The sequence below is a fragment of the Serinus canaria genome, chromosome 5 (genome assembly GCF_022539315.1).
Source record: "Serinus canaria isolate serCan28SL12 chromosome 5, serCan2020, whole genome shotgun sequence".
Taxonomy (NCBI): Eukaryota; Metazoa; Chordata; class Aves; order Passeriformes; family Fringillidae; genus Serinus; species Serinus canaria.
The window spans coordinates 56,324,936-56,345,386 of NC_066319.1; the positions used below are offsets into that span (position 1 = coordinate 56,324,936).

The 20,451-nt window shown below is 47.8% G+C and overlaps 1 protein-coding gene across 1 annotated transcript in view; it reads right to left on the reverse strand.

Moving 5' to 3' along the window:
• The window catches only part of PRKCH (protein kinase C eta), a 113,423-nt gene that overhangs the window by 15,488 nt on the left and 77,484 nt on the right, over positions 1 to 20,451 (reverse strand). Inside the window, exons 11-12 of the mRNA XM_009102315.4 lie at positions 4,023 to 4,161; positions 2,936 to 3,124 (exon numbers count right to left, since the gene is read on the reverse strand). Coding sequence (XP_009100563.2) covers positions 2,936 to 3,124; positions 4,023 to 4,161 — 328 coding nt within the window. The remainder of the gene's footprint in view (positions 1 to 2,935; positions 3,125 to 4,022; positions 4,162 to 20,451) is intronic.

Here is a 20,451-nt window from a genome sequence, read left to right on the forward strand (position 1 = left end):
TGAAATGAGTACTAAAACTTCCTAGCCTTGTTTAAAATGAAGCTCTTCACAAAGGCAAATGGATCCAGTGCTTTCTAAACCTAGATATATCTATTTGTAGAGAATATCTAAGTACCTGTACCCAAGTACACCTAACAATTTGATTTTCATGTCAGAGCTTTCTACCATTCAAACTCAAGAGAATTCTCACTAGTCCTGTTCAAGGTTAGAGACCAGAACTTTTAGTGAGGGGATAATCCAGTTATTAAGGCTACTAAGGCCTTAGCCTGCAATACAAGAGAATCCAGGTTTAATTCCCTGATCTTCCATGGGCTTCCCATGCCATGTAATTACTTACAATCATTTATGTCACTGAAGTAGCTGGATGCTGATTTTCCAGAGCTCTTAGAATCGTGGTTAGAAAGCTGTCACAGCTCTAAATCAGAGAGCTCAAGTGCATTTTTCGTTGGAGAAAAACCAAATAGCAATTAGAAGATGCTCATTTAGTCATAATGCTGCATCTAAGAGAAATATTAGCATCAAAAGTGTGTATAAAAGAAAATCTACACACTTGGCAGCTAGAAAATTTACTGTTTTTCTCAAAAAAACCCTAGGTTTACCACTCTGTGCTATACTAACCTCTAAAAATACTGACCAAACATTATCAAAAATATAATGAAAAATGTAATGCCTCAGCAGTGATAACATTTTTTAGCATTCAAAAAGAGATCAAAGTGTCTGTGTGTGTGGCTTCCATTTTAATCTAGAGCCCCAGACAATCTCTTGACAGGATGTTTCCTTCCCATTAAAGCCAACATGCTCTGATGCTTCTTTAGAACTCGGTGTAAGAAGGAAAGGAGGAAAGAAGGAGCTCTTCCAGTGAACAGCTCTTGGCCCTAAAGCAGCTACTGGGAAGCTGCAGAAATTCAGCCTGCAGGCAGCTATCACCAGTGCTGTGTAATAAGATGCAACAACCACCTCCAGGCAGCAGCCACCCAGGAAGCAGAAACACCGAGGAGCTGAAGGTCCAGTGAACATCTCAGCTGTCAATTCCCACTAGTTAATCCCAAGACTCCTGGTGAATGCCCCAAAATTCAGCCTTTTCCCCAGAGCAGACACAGTGTAGTGCTTTTTTTTTGAGCAGGGCATGTGCATTTCAGAGAGGCAGCTTTGATTCCATTTGTTTGTCACCAGCAATACATAATGCAGCAGACAAGCAGAGGGGCTGGGGAGGAGACTGTTCTTCAGGCAAGGAACCAGCAGTCACTGAGCTGGCTGGGTTTTGGAGATGCTCAATGCTTTCTGTTTAAATGCCCAGCTCCCTGCTCAATTCTGGCCCTCTTCCTCCAGTGCCCCTCATCAAGTTCCTTGTCTATTAATCACAGAAGGGACCTTAAGCTGTTAAAATCTGGGCTCTGAACACCAACTAGAGCAGCCTGGGGTGACTGCAGCTTGCACTGGCTGTTTCTGGGAGGCCCTATCAGCATGAGGAAAACACTCATTTCATCAAGAGGCTAAAACACAAATCACATTTTATTACACCCTGAGATTCCTGTTATGACAAGCATCTACACAACCATGTTTTACCTCTGTCTCATAATTATGCAATATACCTGCAACAAATCTATTTCTCTAGTACTTGTCACTGCAGGAGAGGAATTGGTACTTAAGAGGTACTTAGAGTCCCAGTTCAACCACATAAACACAGATCCAGAAGCTGCAATGAGTCTGAAGTTCATGTTTATATTTAAAATACCTAGTGAGTTATTTCCAAAACCCAAGAGGGCCTCCAGCATCACAATCAATCAATTCTGAGCACAGCCTGTGATTTCAAAACTCCTCTTACTCCTCCAGGAGTGGATTTTATTGTCAGTTGACTTTGGTGAAATTTATCAGATGTATTTTCAGCTATAGGAAGCAGTTGCTTCACTCATGTACAACAGAAACCCTTCAGCAGAAAATTTCCACATTTTTGCAACTAAAAACTCTCCTCTTTCCCTCAAATGGTCCCATCATTCACTACCCCATTTCTCTGGGCCAGTGCTCCATGAGTTTCTATGAATTACTACCTTATCCAATTATTCTTAGATCCTCTCTTACCATAATATTTACTGGTATCCACTCTTAAATGCATCTTTGTCCACAGTGCTTTCTCAAGAAATGGGAATACTCTGATCCTTCTCTTTCTAAAAGGTTCTTAGAGATATTCAGTGATGTGATGAGGGCCAGGAAGAAGTCAGTAGCAGAACAGTCAAGTTAGGTCTCCCAGTTGGTAGTTTAACACTCTTGTCATAAATCACCTTTTGATTCCTTACAGAAAAGCCAGGCAGCTCCAATGCATTAGGCTCACATAGAGCCCAAAATCTTAAAAGCTTAATTCCCATGTCACAGGCAAAGATGTGAGGCACGTGGATAAAAGAACTCCTGGAAAAAGCTGGGAATACATGGCAGGACAAGGACAGAGCATCGCCAGCAACAGCTCTCCTCAAACTTTTTGCTGTTTCTTTTCCTCCCAAACACATAAAAATCAAACCCCTGTCTTTGCATGCAGATAGGCAGCAACCCTGGGGGATGCTGGCATTACCAGAGAGGATTACCAGGAAGCCTTCACTTCTTGGCCATATGGTTGCTGCTGATTAAACCCTTTATTTACCTGCTGCTTCTGTTCTGGGAGATGACCACACACTGTCAATCATTAAGGAAGCAGGGGAATGCCCAGACACACAGACAGGCTCACACTCTGCTTGCCAAGCTGGCTACTAAACCATATAACTATGCAAACACACCTAAGTGTGGCAGGATATTCTTTCTGTTTACCCTTCAATCCCAGATAAGAGGAGGGTCAGGGTCAGGATCTCACGTGATTTCTACGTGCCAATACCCCGGCCCTGCTCTCTTTTGCTGGAATTAGGCTGGAGAAAGCTAGGACAGAGAGCAAACTGCCAAAGGAACTCACTGCTTTGAGGATTGCCACTGCATCCTGCTGCAGCCACGTTGGGTAGACAACTTCATCATTCAGAATGGCCTCGAAGAGGTCGTCCTCGTTCTCGGCCTCGAAGGGCGCGTGGCCGCACAGCATCTCGTACAGCAGCACTCCCATGGCCCACCAGTCCACATCAGGGCCATACAGCATCTCCTGCAGGATCTGCAGCACAGGGAGAAAGAAACACCAACCCTGGAGCTTCCTATCAGAGCAGGGGAGGAAAGAAGGATTTGGAAATGGTAGCACAGAAGTTCTCGCTAACAGCGCTCTCTGTTAGGACGTCCCCAAACATGAAGTGATCTCACTCTGGGAACCCCCAGATCAGCACTAAGGTTCATCAGGTGCTTTAAGCAAGGGATGAATTAGCTTGGCTGGGTCACCTGGGAAGCAAGGCTTTAGAATGATGCTGGGGCTTTGCTGGAGGAGAAGGGGCACTCCAGCCAAACTGGCTGAACCTCAGAAGCAGCTGAGCAGCCACGTGTGTGAGCTGACATCCCCCCTCCCTTGCCCTTGGGAAGAAAACACCTACCTGGCTCCTACAGCAAGGCTTTCAGCTGGAGAGGGGAAGCAGTGTGAGTGTGGGGGAATGGTGCAAACATCAGCCACAGACAGAAATTCTATTGTGCTGAAGGATGTGAAACCTTGTCAGAACATCTGACAGCATCTGGAGGGCAGCTGCTGCTTAAAGAGGTGTTTATTAATTTTGTAGTGAGACTGGGGAATGACAGGGAGTGTGAAGAGGTAGAAAAAGGAACTGTGTAACGAAGGAGAATTTAATCTCCTTTCAAATCAAGCTGGGACAGCATCTGTATGTGCCTCTCAAGATTTTTGCAGCCTTATTTCCATTTTTCACCTCAGATTTTCTAGAGAAAAATACAGGCTTATTTTGGCACACACAGCAGCCTGAAGATTTACTCTTGCTTTGCTTCACAAGTGGTTGATAATACATCTAAGGAGAAAACCCTGAGCACAGCAATCAAATAAGGCAAAGCCAAAGGCACTGGCAGTTCCAAAGCTCACCTACACTTTTCACATGGTGACCAAGGAAAGGTTTCCTTACCTCTGGAGCAATGTAGTCTGGTGTGCCACAGAAGGTGGCTGTGGTGATGCCATCACGAATGCCCTCTTTGCACATTCCAAAGTCTGCCAGCTTGCAGTGCCCCTCGTAGTCCAGCAGCACATTGTCCAGCTTCAAGTCCCTAAAATGAGAATATTCAGAGTCACTGTGTGCTTGGAGCAGCCCCACACAGATGCAGGCACCCTCCCAGGCCTCAGAAGCTCAACCTGCAACCTGGACAAACCTCACCATCATAAAGAAATTAACAAAAGTAATGCAAGAGAGGTTTTCTTTTGCTTCATCTCTTACAAAAGGGAGGGAGGAAGAAGCATCATTCTGCCAGTGCCATTTAATGTGGGCAGGTGCTGCAGGAGTTTGCCCACATGGGTTTCCAAACACACCACAAACCTGGCTAGCAGGGCTCCTGCTCGTTTAGCTCTGGGACTCACTGGAGCAGAGGTTGCCAGAGCTGTCAGATTGTGTAAGGATGTTATGATGCAGCAGAATGCTGCACACAGGCTGCACTCTGATTCAGCAAAGCTGCACTGGAGCAGAGATTGGAGCTGGGGAGCCCAGCAAGGCCTCTGCAGAGGGCAAGAACCTTCCCTGCTCTCCTGAGGTCTTGGGGCTTCGGTCCCAGATCTCCTTGTTATCAGCCTGACTGATAAACCACATCTGCAGCATCATCCAAGCTGAGAAGAGAAGAAACTCCTTACTGACATCGCACCACATGGGCAGGGGGAATCTTCAGGATGCCTCCATGATAAGGCAAACTCTTTAAGTCCTCCCAGCTGTATTAATTCCAGAAGTGCACTGATATAAGCAATGAGTATCCCCCATAGTCCTCACTGGAGTAGGGACCTCCTTGTCACTGTCACAAGAGAGCTGCAGCCCAACAAGCTGCAGGGGCACACTTCTTCCAGTACATCACCTGTAACAGCCTGGCAGCTCCTCATGGAAAGCAGAGCTGCCAAAATGACAGAGCCCTAACAAAGCTTATCAGCTTGCCTGACCTTGAGATTGCCCAGGGGAATAACCTGCAGCCAGAAGCACTGCCAGGAACACCATGGGGTCATCTGCAGACTTAGGCAATGCCTGCCTAAATATACACCAGCTCGTAGCACCTCTGCTTTGCAGCTGCCAGACAAGCTCCAGGCACCACTGCAGATGCAGGAGAGGAGCTCTGATGGCAGCTCTGTGCAGCACAAACAGGTCACAGCCCATTTCTTGAACTGTCTCAGGTGTTGGCCCAAGAGCCATCACAGCAGCACCATGATGGGGTGGCTTGACAAACCCATCTTCAAAGTCATTCTGATGCCCACATCAGGATCAAAAAACTAAATACATTCTAGGGTCTCAGAACCCCTTCATGCTGGCTCTTGATCCATTTTGCCCTTTGGTTGGATATTATTTCCCTAGGAAGGGTGGTAACATCAGTGGTGACATCTCCACATCAATATAAAAACCTATGGCTGAGCTGAAATCCGAATCCAGCTTGATCCTGTTCATCCTCCATCTATGATCCTCAAGTGAGAATCAGGGGGTTGATGGCTCTGCTGTGCATTGGCATTTCCACAGCCCAAGGGACTCCAGACAGCCCTCCCTCAGCTACACTGCTGCACTGGAAAGATCAAGGACACATTGTGTAAGACAATCAGAGCCACATCCTCTCCTAAAGAGATAAGGAAAAGTATTCTTAGCCTCTTTTGAATGGATGAGAAAGCAAAGGACAGAAGTTAAGAAATTTGCCCGTGTCCCCCAGAGACAAGGCTGAACACCAACTTCCTGAATTCCACCTCGGATCTTAAGCACAAGATCACACATCCTCTCTTCAACTTTAGGATGGCTTGGCAACAAAAGCCAGCAACCAAAAAGCCTTCTGCAACACGGCTGCCCTTCCCAGCAGGTCCACAAGCTGCCCAGTGAAATATGGATGCCAAGGACAGTGCCCACGCCTGTTTCATGCTGCAGTGTTTGCTCTGGGCGGGATGCTCAGCAGGAGACACTTATTTTTTCCCTTCTGAGAATCACAAATGATGGCTGAGGAATGTGGGCAAAGGCTTGTCCTGGAAAGGCTTTAGGGGAGCACAGGGAGAGGTTTGTGCGTGGTTGCCCACGACAGCCCATCTTCAGCAGTAGTTTACAGCCAAAGCTCCTGTTGCTCTTCCCTGTGGTTCTTGGCAGGGCAAGGAAGCCCTCCAAGCATGAAGGCAGGCCTTGTTTTCAGGAATCTGCCACAATGTGGCTGAAATGCACAGTTTATTCTTGGCTTGGGTTTAAATGCAGCAAACACCTTCTCAGTCCTGAGCACTGCTGACTGTTGTGGTGCACCCCTAAAGATACAGCTGGAAGGGGAATTTTGGTGAACTCGCTTGGAGATCTCCCTAGCAAACCTCCTTCTGTTCCCTGAAACATTCACCATGTCCTGGAACACTTCGGGCATACCTCAAAATACACCATCCTTGCAACTGAGCCAGCAGAAACACAGTCACAAATGTGGAAGAGCAGAGGCAAGAGACAGCTGTGGGGCTGGGCCAGCTCTGCTGACCACGTCAGCAGGGCACGCTGCCACTTCCCAGCCTCTGCCCCACAGGACATGCTGCAGGATGTCCCAAATCCCTGTTAGCTGCACAGGGCACCATGCTCACCCCAGCTCTGGGATGGCAGGAGTCCTGCAGGTGTGAGAGCGCTGCGCTGGCTGCGTCCTCCCAGAGAGCCTCTATCTCTGTAATTGCCATTAAATTTAAACTGTCTGCCTCTCACTGGGTAAACGTAGCTCTAACCACATGAGGCAGAGCTCCAGCCCTTGGCTCCTCCACACTGCACGTTAAAACCATTAACAGTGTCTGTTGTCTCCTCCTGACTTCTGTCCAGCAGTGTGAAACCCAACACTCACATTTTCTATTTTCACATAACCTGCAATGTGACGTTGCTCTGGCTCTCACTTGCTCAGGCCCTTGGCTACGTGCAGATCATTTCAGAAGAGGACCTCCCATGACCACAGAAGGCTGCTCAATGCTCTCTCCTCAGCAAAGTGACAGGAGATCATCCTACACTTCCCTCTCAGAGGTCTCGTGGGCCAGCACAGTGGCAGCCTCAGCCACAGGCTCCTCTGGAGCCTGCTCTCTCTGGCTGCCCCATAAGATAAATCCCTGGGAAAGCTGTGGTTTGAGCATTTGTCCCAAGCCATCCCAGCAGTTGTGAGCTCTGAACTCACTGCTTGATGTTGACAGGTCTCCCCATAAGCCAGCACGGCCACATGAGAGGAAAAACACTGACAGTTCTCTGAGATTTACAAGGAGCTCTTCATTTTCACAGCAAGGATTCCGGGAAGCTGATGAAACTGGAAGCCATCCAGCTCAGAAAGGCCAAATCTACCTCATTTCCTTAATACTTGCATTTTCCATCCAATATTTTTAGCAGTTCCATGAAGCAGTAACGGCAGAGAGGTTTTCTGAGGCTGCGTTTCTAAGGTCCGGCTGAGGTTCTGCCTTTCACTGGCAAAGCCTCCCTGGAAAACAGGCTCCATCCTGACTCAGAAAAGGCTGTCTTTGTCCTCACCCTCAGCTATGGCACACTGGCTTAATGGCCTTGTTTAGTCTAGACCCAGAAGAAATGACAAAATGAGCTGCTTCAGTGTCACTCACTGGGAGAGGTGTTCTTTGCACATCTGCTGCTCGAGTTTGACGTTTGTAAAAAACCCAAAATTACAATTGCAGATGATCTGGTCCTTTTCCAAAGCATCTGTCAAATGCAATTTCCCTGCACCAGGGACTTTTGCCAGGGAATGTGTGTGATACACGTACCTGCCATCTCCCTCTTGATGTAGAAACTGTATTTGAAAGGATGAAGTTTGGAGGGTATCTCCCTTATTTTGGTTTCAACACCCTGTTTTGGTAAAGGCTGTACATGTAGTAAGGATCCAGAGGTGTAAGGGTGGCAGGCACTGGCTTCCTGCCTCCCCTCAAGGTTATCTCAGGTTTGCTGATCTCAAAGGTCCAGTTTACAGCCTGGTGCTCCCATCCCAATGCAAATCACTCAGTGGTGCCAGCCACAAAGGTGAGTATGGCTAACATAAAACTCCAGCCAACAAATGGTTTTCAAAAAACACACAATGAAAAACAAAATCCCCAAACCTGAAATTAGCTAAATGAGTAACTCTGGCTTTTCTGAAGGGAAAAACTTTCCCTTTAGACACTCCTTGGAAACACGTTTGGGTGAGCAAATGTGCATTCAAGTTCCCTTGCAAGCAGGGATGAAATTTTAATTTTTCTCCACCTCTTCTGTTGAAGTCATTTTACTTCACAAAAATACTGCAATCTTCATCATGATGCAGAAAAATGCATTTCTATTGCCTGCTCTGGTAGCCAAAGTAATACACATTTCTAACTCCTGATCCAAAAACATTGTAATTTTTTTTTAAATGAAGCAACTTCAACAGAGGAGAATGAAAGATGTGCAACCTGCAGAATTAGAACAGTTGGTAAGATAGTTAAGGGAAAGGCAGTAGTTTTCAAGTTGGAGGCTTTGCTCCAAATACAGTGGACAAGAGATTTAAACCCATACTTTGATTAAATAAGGAGGAGAACAGATGGAGGTCTCAGTTTTATGTAAAGCCCTAAATACTCCTGTGAAGCTGATAATGTTTCCCATTTTCCTTTGCATTCATAAGGAACATCCAAACTAAAATACTTCCTTTTACCTGAAACCAATGCTGTCTTGACTTGTTAAAAAAAAAAATGCTTTTAAAAAGCCTTAACATTTATTTTGAACCCACAAAACTATTTTTTACCTTTCTTTCCATACTAAATCTTGGAGACTCAGTTAGGAAACTCAAAGAAAATATTTTCATGAATTTATTCCCATCAGCTTTGGACTAGGGATCTCCACATTTTGTCCCCAAGATTTTATACAGCTTTTGGAATCGAGGCAGGTTCTACTGTAAGTCTTGGGTTGTAGAGAACTTGATTATAAATTCCCTCACAGAAAGTGGTTCACATCTCCCACATCTTTCTAATAACAACCAAACATTATCTATTTCTATGATGAAGTAAGATTTTACAACCAAAAATTCACACTCTCATAGCCCCGAGGAAGAGATAAGCATGTCCTAGGCAGTGGTAAAGCTGAGGCAGCAGGAAATACAGGCTGAAGCTGACACCTGCAACATCTTCTACCAGAGCTAAGACATAAAATCCCAGGCTGAGCTGCTGGTATTTGCTTAGGCACATCTTTCGGGCAGGAGGGAACACTGAAATCACAAATGAAACACCAGGTTACTGGCCTTTGATAAAGGGAGCCACAAAGTGAGATCAGAAAAGGATCAAGCTGCACCAAACTGGAGAAAGAGAGTTGAAATCCTGAGTTTTGCTGCCGAATAAAAAGAGGTAGGACACTGCTGTTACCCAGCATATAAGCAGTGTGTAGGCATTTACACACACCACTGTGTGGGCATGGCAGGCTGAGATGGAAAGTGTTGCTTTACACACCTGCAGCTTCCCAGCACAATTCCCAAAATCCCAGGGGATTCTGTCTGTGTGCCCCATCCTCCCCAGCACTGCACAAAGTAATGTCAAAATACACAGGGACTGCAAAACATAACTTCAACTCTTTGTTTCCTTGAAAAACATTCCTTTGGGTAAAGAAAACATTTATTTTGGTTTCCAAACAACCTCTGAGGTGAAACCCACCCAGTCCACTGTCAGCCACACAGACAGCCTGGCTACAGAAAACTGCAACCTGCACTGCAGTGTAACAGAACAGAAATGAGGGGAAGATCTCTCCAGATATTTGTAATTCATAATTACCAGAAAGTAGGAATGAAACATAGCAAGTGCCCTTCTACACTGGCCTAACAGCCAAAAGTTGTTTTCAAAATCTGACCAGACTTCAGTGTTTAGGGACTGTAAATAAAGCCACCACGGCTCCAGGCTGACCTTCTCATTTCTCACAAACAAAGCAATAGCAGAAATGTGATATAATGATTCAAGGATCCGACTCAGACTCAGGGTAAGTGGTACAAGTAAGTGAAACCCCACTGAAATCCACACTCACTGCTGGGCCATTGAACAGTTGACAGGTGCCATGGGAGCCAGAGGAGGCTCGTGGGAAAGCTCCATCCTACAGCCACCTCAGCACGTGAGCAGTGCTCCAGCCAGGAGCCCAGCACCATTCCTGGGGCTTTTACAGCCCCATCCCACCACAGCACATCCTGCAGACTCCACAGACAGCTGGGAGGGGAATGTGGCAGAGAACAACAAGAGCCTCCTGCCTTGTCTCTGCTTCACCCAACCCACCCTGCTGGCACTCAGAGCACAGACCTTTGGAAATGCTCTGCAGCCATGTGTTGGGATAAAGGTGTGATGGATTAGGGATACTCAGCCTCCAAAGCAGGCTCCACCTCTCTTGCAACACAAGATGTTACAGCCTGATGCAATATGGACTCAAGTCCAGGGTCAGACACAGCACTGAAACATGCTGGAAGCTCTCACCACAGCACATGGCCAAGGACTGCCTGAGGGCAAGGTCAGGAGCGGGTGAATAAGCCCAAGACAGATCCTCACACCTGCGTCTGTGCTCTTCAGGATGTCCAAAGGCACTCAGTATCAGTACTGCACACTCATGGGGTAAGTCTGATTCTTGCTCAGTTGTTGTTCAGACTAAACAGACTGGCAAGCACTGCATCCAGAAGTGCTCTGTCATTATTATTTTAAAGTCAAGCAGCCCTTCGAGCACAAGGACAAGTTTCCACAAGCATTCTGCCTGTATTAAGGCAGCACCATAGGGTTTTTGGCAGAGATGGGCTGGCACCCAGTGCTGCTGGCTGTCCATCTGCCTGACCCCTTTCTGCCTGCAGGGGCTCCCTGGAAGCAGCTCCCAGCCCACACCAGAGCACTGGCCCTCTCCTGCTAAACCCTGGGCTGCTGCTCTGGAAACAAAGCACTGCCCAAGGCACTGACTTCTCTTACAGCACAGGAGATGGCATTACCCAGCATCCAAGACCTCTCTGGTGGTTTGAAGCACCAGCACTCCCACCTCCCTTCCCTCTGAGCACTTCAGAAGGGCACCTGTGGAAGATTAACACAATTACTCACAGGATTTCACTGCTGCTGAGATGAGCAGGCGTGATTCATCCTCCAGTTAAAACAAGAGTGGTAGGCTCAAGTATAAAGGCAGAGACACAAAACCCTGAGCACACCACCAGAGATGATCACAGAGCTTCCCCCAAGCTGGTGCTACAGACCCAGTGGGATCTCACTGAGTCCCTCTGGGGTCAGGCACACCCACAAACTTCCCCCTTACTACACCCACAGCAGCTCTAAGAGGGCTGATGACAGTGTCCAAAGGCAGCTTTACAAGGGCAAAAAGCCATGGGGGACATGTGAAATGGGGCAGCCACGAGACAGAGCCATTACTGGTGAAACACAGGCGTGCTGGAGGTTGCCACACTGGAGTAATCCCAGAGATGGCACAACCCCTGTAATTTATTTATACATCCAAATTGGTGTGCGTGCAATTTTTATAGATGCTTATATATAATCTACGTATTATTTGCTGCACTTTTATGTGGGACTCTACTCAGGAAAGAGGAGCTGCCCTTGAAGTGTTTCCCTGAATCCCAGAGCATTTGTCCTCCCATTTACTGCAGGAAGGGGAGAGGTGGATGGAAAAAGGCTTCGTGTCCAGCTTTTGGTATGGATGCCACGCTCTCTCTCTGGACGAGCTGCCAGCCTAGTCCTGTGATAGACTCCTCAGTCCCACTGGGCAGCAATGCTGGAATTTGCTGGCCCTGAAACATTACTTGCTGAGTTACTCCCAACAGAGCTCTTATTTTACTGTTGCCAGAAAAAGAGGGAAAAAGGAAAAAAAAGAAGAAGAAGAAAAAAAACCCACCAACCACAATGTTTCTTTTTGTGCATCCCTTTGCCTGAAGTCTTCAGAAGAGGCACACAACAGACTCAAGACCCAAGTGCAGGAACAAGAATCAGGGGACTGATGGAGCTAGGAGAGGTTAAAAAGCACAAGCCTGTTGTGTCACTTTGACAAAAATAGATCAATGTTAATTCAAAGCCTGATATGGAAATTAAAATTAAATCAGGTTTGTGCCCGCAGCACAGCATGGTCTCAGCACTACAAGATGGAGTGAGAGTTATCCAGGATTAGTCATCACCAGCTGCCCACAGCCCACCACAGGGCTGCTGAAGGCTCCAAACTGTCCTGGTAGCATCAGGGTTGGCCTGTGCTGCTGAAAAGGCTCCTCCTTCCCCCAGCACACAGGACAGGTCCCCACTGTGTGCCACTAAACCTGCCCTGAGGGAATGAGCCAGCAGCCCACACCAAAGGGACTCTCCTACTCATCCCACAGCTGCCATGGAACCCCCCCTCCTCACACTCCAGTTTTAGGAGGAATATTTCACTCCTAGAAATATCAAAGAAAATAAAAATAAAGGTGTCCCTATCCATCAGGATGATAGTGCAGACTGCCTCTGGCACTGGCTTGGGCAGCAAACCAGCCTGTGCTGGTACTGGGAATGGCAGCAGGGCTCTGTGGGAAGGACACTCCTGCCTGGAACCTGTAAATCTGGTCAGGCAGACTTCTCCACATTCATCTGATACAGGTAAGGTTCACTGTACTCTGAGCCTGACTAAATCCAGGGAAATCAGTGAAAAAAACAACTCCTGTAAAGTTCACTCAATTCTGAAATAGGCCCTGCCCTGAGAAAAAAAACCAAAAAACTTAACCTTATTAAGGCTCTGAATTACAGATCCAGATTTATAAAGCTAAGGCTAGAGGTGCTAATCTCCTTTCTATAATGGAATAAACAAAGCTGAAGGCAGAAGTACTGTATTTTTAGACAGGATTTTTAAAAGCACCTTCCTTTGGCCTGTAGATTTCCACTGCCAAACTTCCCGTTAACTTTTGAGGGAGCATCCATGCTGGCCCAGCATGACTGCTTTTGAAAATCTCACCATCTGCACTGAATTTTTATGCACAGAGCAAAAGAACAGTCTCCCTGCTAGTGACACATTGTGGGCACAAAGCACACAGCCACCCCACTGCTGCACAGGAGGGGGCTCTGCCTGGTTCCCCTTGGAAGAAATGAATGAATTTCCCAGGAAATGCTGTCCTGAGAGCTGTTTCTTAAAAAAATAAACTGACACCATCACTGATATAATTGGCTCTTTTTTTTCCTAAGACTCCAGGGAATCTTTGGGCAAACACAGAGCTTTTCTGACTGCTCTGATCTCTCTGCTTCTGACCACAGCAATCACTTAAATAAAAAATGGAAGAAGTTTTTCTAGGAGCCTAGAAGATGGGTCATTATCCCAAGATTTAGTTTCTCATTTCATGTGAATTAGTGTTGCTATTCACTCATTACAGGTGATTCACCCAGAGCTGTGTGAAGCCCAAGGATCCTGGATAAGCAAGGCAGAGCCAGGTGCAATTCCTGGCTGGACATGCTCAGCTCTCTGCAGTCCCACTCTGACTCCTCCCAGGCTGCCTGCATGCAGGAAGCAGTGACACTGACCTTTGTGCCAGGCCAGCAGGGACAGACCAGATCCCATGTGTCACCCCAAATGCCACACAGCATCAAACAGACCCCAGAGTGCCCACCAACAATGCTGGCTGGTGTTATCCCATGGCACATCAAGCACTTAATCCTCAAGTCTCGTTGGGCTGGGCTCCCTCTTCAGCTGGCACAGGGGAACAGATGCTTTCCCAAGCCACTTCAGGCCCTCTAAATTTGACTCACCAGCTGACAAGGCTACCAAAGTTCCCAAATTAGGTGCCTTAGATGGCTCCCTGATTGTTGGTAAAGCAGCAGTAACCCAGAGCAGGAGTCAAGTGATGCTCACCTGACATTGCTGCCAGGCACAAGGAGCTGCCAGCTGCCTTGCTCCTGTTATGTATGAAACAAATTAATCACCAAATGAAATAAGCACTGTCTCCAATGACCCCATCAAGGAAAAAAATAGAAATGGGACATGAGTGAGGAAAGTCTCTCTTTACACTGCTCAAACCTTGAATTTTTAGCACATTCACACATCAAATCCCTGCAAGTCCCTTTGGCCTCTGACACGTGTGACCATGGAGAAGGATGCCTAGGGTGCTGTGTGTGTCTAGCTGGAAATATGCCTCCTGACATATTCAGATTTTACTATTTCAGCTGTGGAAGATCTGAAGCCATCAGGTCCCTCTTGCTTACACAGGCTCAAATTATATGTCTTGCTTATAAATCCCTTTGGTCAGTAAGAAGACACCACAAATTCTCACCAAAACTTATTTCTAGTCTAGGAAGAAAAGAAACTTCAGGCAAAAACCTTGGTGCCTCTTGCTAAGGCACCACATCAGATCAAAACTCAGAATAAGAGATTTTCTACCTAGACCTCCCATGTTTACAACACAGGCCAGAATTGCACAAAAATACAGGTTTTCTATCACAATACAAAAGTTGGTCAACTTGAAGGCAAGGTGATTCTCAAAAAGCTCCTTGTCTGTGCTCACTAAAGTCACACCCAGGTGGCATCTAAAGTGCACCATTTTTTAGCTCATGTCCTCATCAAAGTTTAGCACTCTCCACCTACAAAGCCACATTTTTATTTTGTGGCAGGAAAGTACTTCTTAATGTTATTGACAATTCCAGTGGGTTCAGCCATCAAGTACTTCAAACTCATCTCCACAGTCAAGTACTGCTGCTCTCAGACTGGACTGCTGCTCTCAAATAGTCTCCCATGAATAAATAATTGATTGAGGACTAATGGAAAACCATGGAGGCTCAGGGAAAGCAGAATGACTGTACTGTCCTGAGAAAAAGGAATAAAAAGGGCAATATTTTAATACCAACATGCTGAAATGCATCACCCACAACTGACACATCAAAGCTAATGAACCCTTGGAGCTTTTCTAGATGGATTTGCAGACATAGAGCAATAGATGGCCCATGTCATCTCTGCACTTTGGGGACTTCATTTGTAAGGTTACCTGTCCTCCATCTCTGTTCTCAAACACACTCCACGATGCTTTACTTCACAAATGGTTTGCAAACATCCCCATAGTTTTACTTGAGGAATGATTCCACAGTACCTGAAATGATCCCATGGCTGTGAGAGCACAGGACACTGTTTGGGGGTGGTCCTGTGGGTGCTGCAGTGTGCTTTGTCCTGGGCTGTTAACAGGAAAGCAACAACACTATGACACAGCAGCTGCTTTCCCATCAAGGTTATGTGCAAGGGCACCTGGAATCAGCTTTTGAACACTGGGTTACTTCAGTTCCCACCTCCCATTGTCCCTGTGGTTTGGGAAGCACCACAGTGATACAAATGCAAACCCACCCTGCTTCCTCTCCAGCCAATCCCTTAATTTGGCGCTGCAGGTCTGGAATCCCTGAGTTTCCCTTGCACACATGGGCATCCCCACAGCCACCTGGAACTCAACCCTGGGGCATTTGGTTTGCTGGCCCCACCCCAAGAGCCTGCTGGCACTCCTGGCACCACCAGCAACCATCACCAAGGCTGGAATGACTCAAACCACAGAACACCCAACAGGATGATAATGTTTATCAACAGCCTCTCATCCCTCCACAGCAACCAGGGCAGCTCTGCCCAGGCATGGAGCTGACACCCAGGGTGATGCTTGGATGCAGCAGGCTGGGTCCCAGAGTTGACCCAAGCTGTAGGGATCAGGCAGAAACACTTTTTCTGCACATCCCCAGATGAGCCTGCCTGGCAGACTTTTTTGGCAAGTGTTTCTCCACCCTGGCTTTCCACGTGGAGCAGAAGCTCTGCACAGCCCCGGTGCCCACACGGCACCTTCATTCCAGAGGAGTCAGAGCTGGTGACACATGACTCAAACACGCCGTGAGCTGCTCTTAATCCCAGCAGCCAGCCAGCAGAGCTCCCCTCTGTCCTCAGCTGCCCTTTTCTGGGCAGCTGCAGCTTTTCCTGGCACCTGACTAGAAACCCTGTGGCTTTCACCTCGTGTGCATGAGGTAAAACGTGGATTTGGGCTTAGAGCCTTCCTGCATCCTGAAAGGGAAGTGTTGGGGTTTAGCACTGTCCAGCTGCTAAGGTGGTATTGGGGCTGCTTTTCAGAACCTAGAGACAGCAAGATCCCTTTTGCTGGTGATTTAAAATTTAAGTCTCCTCCTCCAGCAGCACAGCCACAGCGTTCTCCAGCTGTACCTGCCCTGTCATACCCTGTCCCACCCATGCTTTTCAGGGAAGTGAGGGTGCTGCAGCGATGGAGGGGGAACCCAGTGCTTCCCCACACCCTACAAAAACCTCAAAGGCAAGAGGAAGGCCCTGTGTGTGGCACAGCTGCAGGCTCTGCCCTGGGCAGAGGACAGCACTTCATCTTACTCATGTTACAAGCAGTTACAGGAATGGAGTCATTTCCCGGGTGGCTCTGGCCAAGCTCCCCCCCCTCCCCAGCTCTGTGTGGTGCTACGCAGGACTTCAGGGAACCATAGAGGAGAATCACAGAATGGCTGTGTTTAGAAGGGACCCTAAAGATTATCTCATTCCAACCCAGTAGCCATGGGCAGGGACACCTTCCCCTGAAGCAGGTTGCTCCAAGTCCTCTCCAGCCTGGCCTTGAACACTTTCAGGGATGGGGCATCCACAGCTTCTCTGGGCTGCCTCAGTGACTTCAGCCAGCCCCTCTCTTCCTTATCACACACCCCGAATTTTGCCAGACCCTGCTCATATCACACTCCACTGCTCCACAGCACTGTCCCCTAGCATGGGCTGAGCCATTCCCAGGACCAAACTGAGCCATTCCCAAGACCAAGCTGAGCCATTCCCAGGACCAAGCTGAGCCATTCCCAGGACCAAGCTGAGCCATTCCCAGGACCAAGCTGAGCCATTCCCAAGACCAAGCTGAGCCATTCCCAGGACCAAGCTGAGCCATTCCCAGGACCCAGCTGAGCCATTCCCAGGACCAAGTACTACTCAAATGAGTGAGACTGGAAAGTCTCCCCTGCCTCCACACGAGTCCTACGTGGGTCTGCTGCTGGTATAAGCCACAAGTTACTTCATGACTTTCTGGCAGCCACAACTGGCATCATCAGCCAGTGAGTGGGATGGGCTGTACACCCATGAGAGCAAAACCACAGAGAATTAAACCCTGCAGTGGGCTGGCAGAAAAGCCAAGGTACTGAGAGCTCTCAGAGTAGCCAGAGAGCCAGAGGCTGTGACTCACTGGGAGAGGCTGCACAAAAATAGGGCTTTCAGCAAGGCCCACAGGGATTTGTACAGGGAGATTCTTCCCCTAGAGACAGGCAAGGGGACTCACCTCACGTTTCCCATCAGGGAACAGATCCAATGACTGCTCTGCCAGAAGAGGAATTCACTATTGTCCGGCTGCTTGTTTCCAGCCTGGCTAAAAATGGGATCACAGGAGACTAATTGCTTCACTGGAGGAAAAAAAAGAACTAGTCTGGAGTGATGGAATTATTTTGTAGACTGTTGTTGTTTGGGTTTGTTTCCATCCTGGCTTAACGAGCATTAATGACTTCAGATGGGGGGAGGAAAGCCATTAGGGAGAACACGATCCACACAGATACCTCTGGCCCAGCACACACTTCTGGCCCAGCCAACCTCTACAGCCCTGATGGCACCCCTCCCTCCTCCAGCCCTTCAGAATGCAGGAAGGTGGCTGAGAGCAAAGGGAAATGTTAATTTTTTCCCTTTTAATTGGCCTGACTGGAAGTGCCAGCCTCCCTGCAGCTCAAATACTTAAGCATGTTAGCTATGCTCAGCAGCATCTCCAGAAAAACTGCTGTCCCTCCTCAGTGGCAGGGAAACAAAAGGAAAACATCCCAGAAAAGTGGATGCTCCTGGCAGAAATCAGCAAAGCCCAGAGCCTGTGAAATAAAGTTTGTTTTGTTTGAGGAAGCCAGCTGAGTCTTCTGAGACTCATTCTGGTGTCTCTAGCAGAGACAGAAAGAAACCCAAAGCCAAGACAGGTAATTGATGTTGAAATTCCTCCTTACATAACAGCACTGGGACAGACACTCACTTGGCCAGTGCTGTGCAGGGCTGTGCCAGCACAGCCCAGAGAAAGCCTGGGAGCAAGCAGTGCCTGTGCTACACCCAGAGGCTCCAGCCACCCTTGCATGCTGTGGGCTTCAGGGAAATAGGGATTGTCTGGGAATGATGTGCCTATTTCTATAACCCAGCTCTGCTGAAGGACAGTTGTCTTTTAACTGCATCCCCAAGGAACAGGACAACAGCCTGAACTGCCCCAAACCACAGCAAGGTCCCAAGGAAGGCACAGGCAGAGCAGACTTGGAAATATTAGGAGCTTCCCTGGAGAAGAGGTGGAAATTTTCAGCATGAGCCTGGTTGTAAGAAAGTGAGGAGAAAGTAGGGAAGGCTCTTAGACAATCAGTGATTTCAATTGCTCTGTGCTAGACATGACAGAATGTGAAATAGCCAATACTCCATGCCACATTTAACTCATGCACAGGCAACAGCCTGGCCTCCAAAGACCATCCTCTCTCTTCCATGTGTCCCCATTCCAATGCCAGCTTACTGGCAATATTTGGCATTTGCTGCCTTGCTTCCTGGCCAGCAGGGATCCAGAGGTGCCACAGGCTGATGCTGGGAAGCAGCATCCAACAGTCCTGGCAGCAACTTCTGACTGTCCTGTGGCTTGGGCAAACTGTCAGTCCTGAAGAACACCAAGGCAGCTCTGAGTGGAGATGATGAGGGGCAGTAAAGAGAGCATGCTGCAAGATAGTTTCCCATTAATTTTATCACCCCAAATAGCTGTCCTTCCCCTGGGGCTATCCCTGTCAGGGCAATCACCAGTTTGAGTGAGCAGAGCAATTTCACAAGATCAAAAGAGTCTAGGGGAATCTGTGACATAGAGACTTTCCACGCATGAACCCAACTTCAGCCCACTCAAGCCACAGATGACCTGTGGCTTTAGGGGTTTGAAGGCTGGTTTCCCTTTGCTCTGGCTCATTTCCAAAACCTCATGAGTTCCAGGAAGCAGCACAGTTTAGCATTGCCTTTTCTGACAGCAGACAGGGAACTGTGTTTCTAATGACTCAGTCACTGATAAAGGATATTTATTTAACAGATACGGTGCCACAAAGGCTTATTTGGGCATTTTTTCTTTGTGTAAGGATAGAGGAGAAAAAAACATTAATTCAGGTTGGAGTTACACCAGCCCTATCTCAAACCTACCACCAGCAGATCAGCTGCCATCCATGGGTCAAAATTACCTCTGCAGTGTCAGGCATGAGCTGACTGCCTGAATTTGTCCTGGCTTGCTGCATCCCAAGCAGCACAAAGGACACCAAGAGCTGTCACCCTCCTGTGGGGGCTGGCCCTGACCCCAAAGAGACCCCAGCAGGAGCAGCCCAGCTCTGGCTCCAGGCTCTGTGCTGCTGCAGGGTGGAGTGGCTGGGCAGTGCTGCCCTCTGCCCTTCCCAGGGGATGGACTGTCTCTCTGGGAGCTTGGCCAGCTGGCAGCAGTCACAGCTTCTCCTTGGCTTTCTCATTTATCAAGGCTGGACAGAGTAGCAAGAAGCAGGAGTCAGCTGCCAAGGTTTTTGCTCCTTCTGTGCTCAACAGGGTCTGAAGGTAGAAATTCTGGCTGTAAAGCTGCTGTTTGTGGACCAAGTTTCAAGCTACTGCTCAAAATATATGAGAAATTAAATGAGTAATACTGGAATGGGGAGCTCCAGCTAGGAAGAATAGTTATAAAGCAAAAGGAAAAAAAAGAGAAGGTGCAGGAAATGTCAAAGGTTACAAAGCTGATAAGATTGTGTCAAAATCCTCAAAGCACAGATAAGCATACAATTCCTCAACTTATGGCTGAGAGACACTGACAAACAGAAATACAAAGCACACTAATTCAGGTTTTAGGCACGAGTCAACAAGGACGTGGGACCCTGCTACATTTTCATGCTCAGGTAAATGTCAAAAGGAATGTAACAAGATCCAGAGAAGGGAGGAGAAAACCCAAAGCCTGCTTGCTAAATGTCACACACCAGCTCAGACTCCCAGCACAAGTGCCACAGAGTCTGGACACAGAGACACAGGGCAGCCTCACTGCCACAGCCCACGCTGGCTGACTGGAATGTCCTTGGAGAGTCTGAAGGGAGCACTTCCTCCTGCCCCTGCTGCCAGACAGGTTTGCACATGGCATAATGCCCCCCTGCTCCCTTGCACACCTAACCCTGCTTTCCCCTATTCACCCCCTCCTCCATCCCCCTTCCTTTTTCAGCACAACAGCCAAAGATGGCATGACCCACTCTGGCCAAGCACCATGACAAAAATTGCTTCAGATCAGAAATGCTTCAGATGTGGATGCACACATCCTATTGGACAGACTTAGCCATGGCAGAATGCCTGGATCAGGGATTTAGCTAGTAAATAACCTCCCCTACTTGGAATTCATTTTCTTGATTCATGAGCA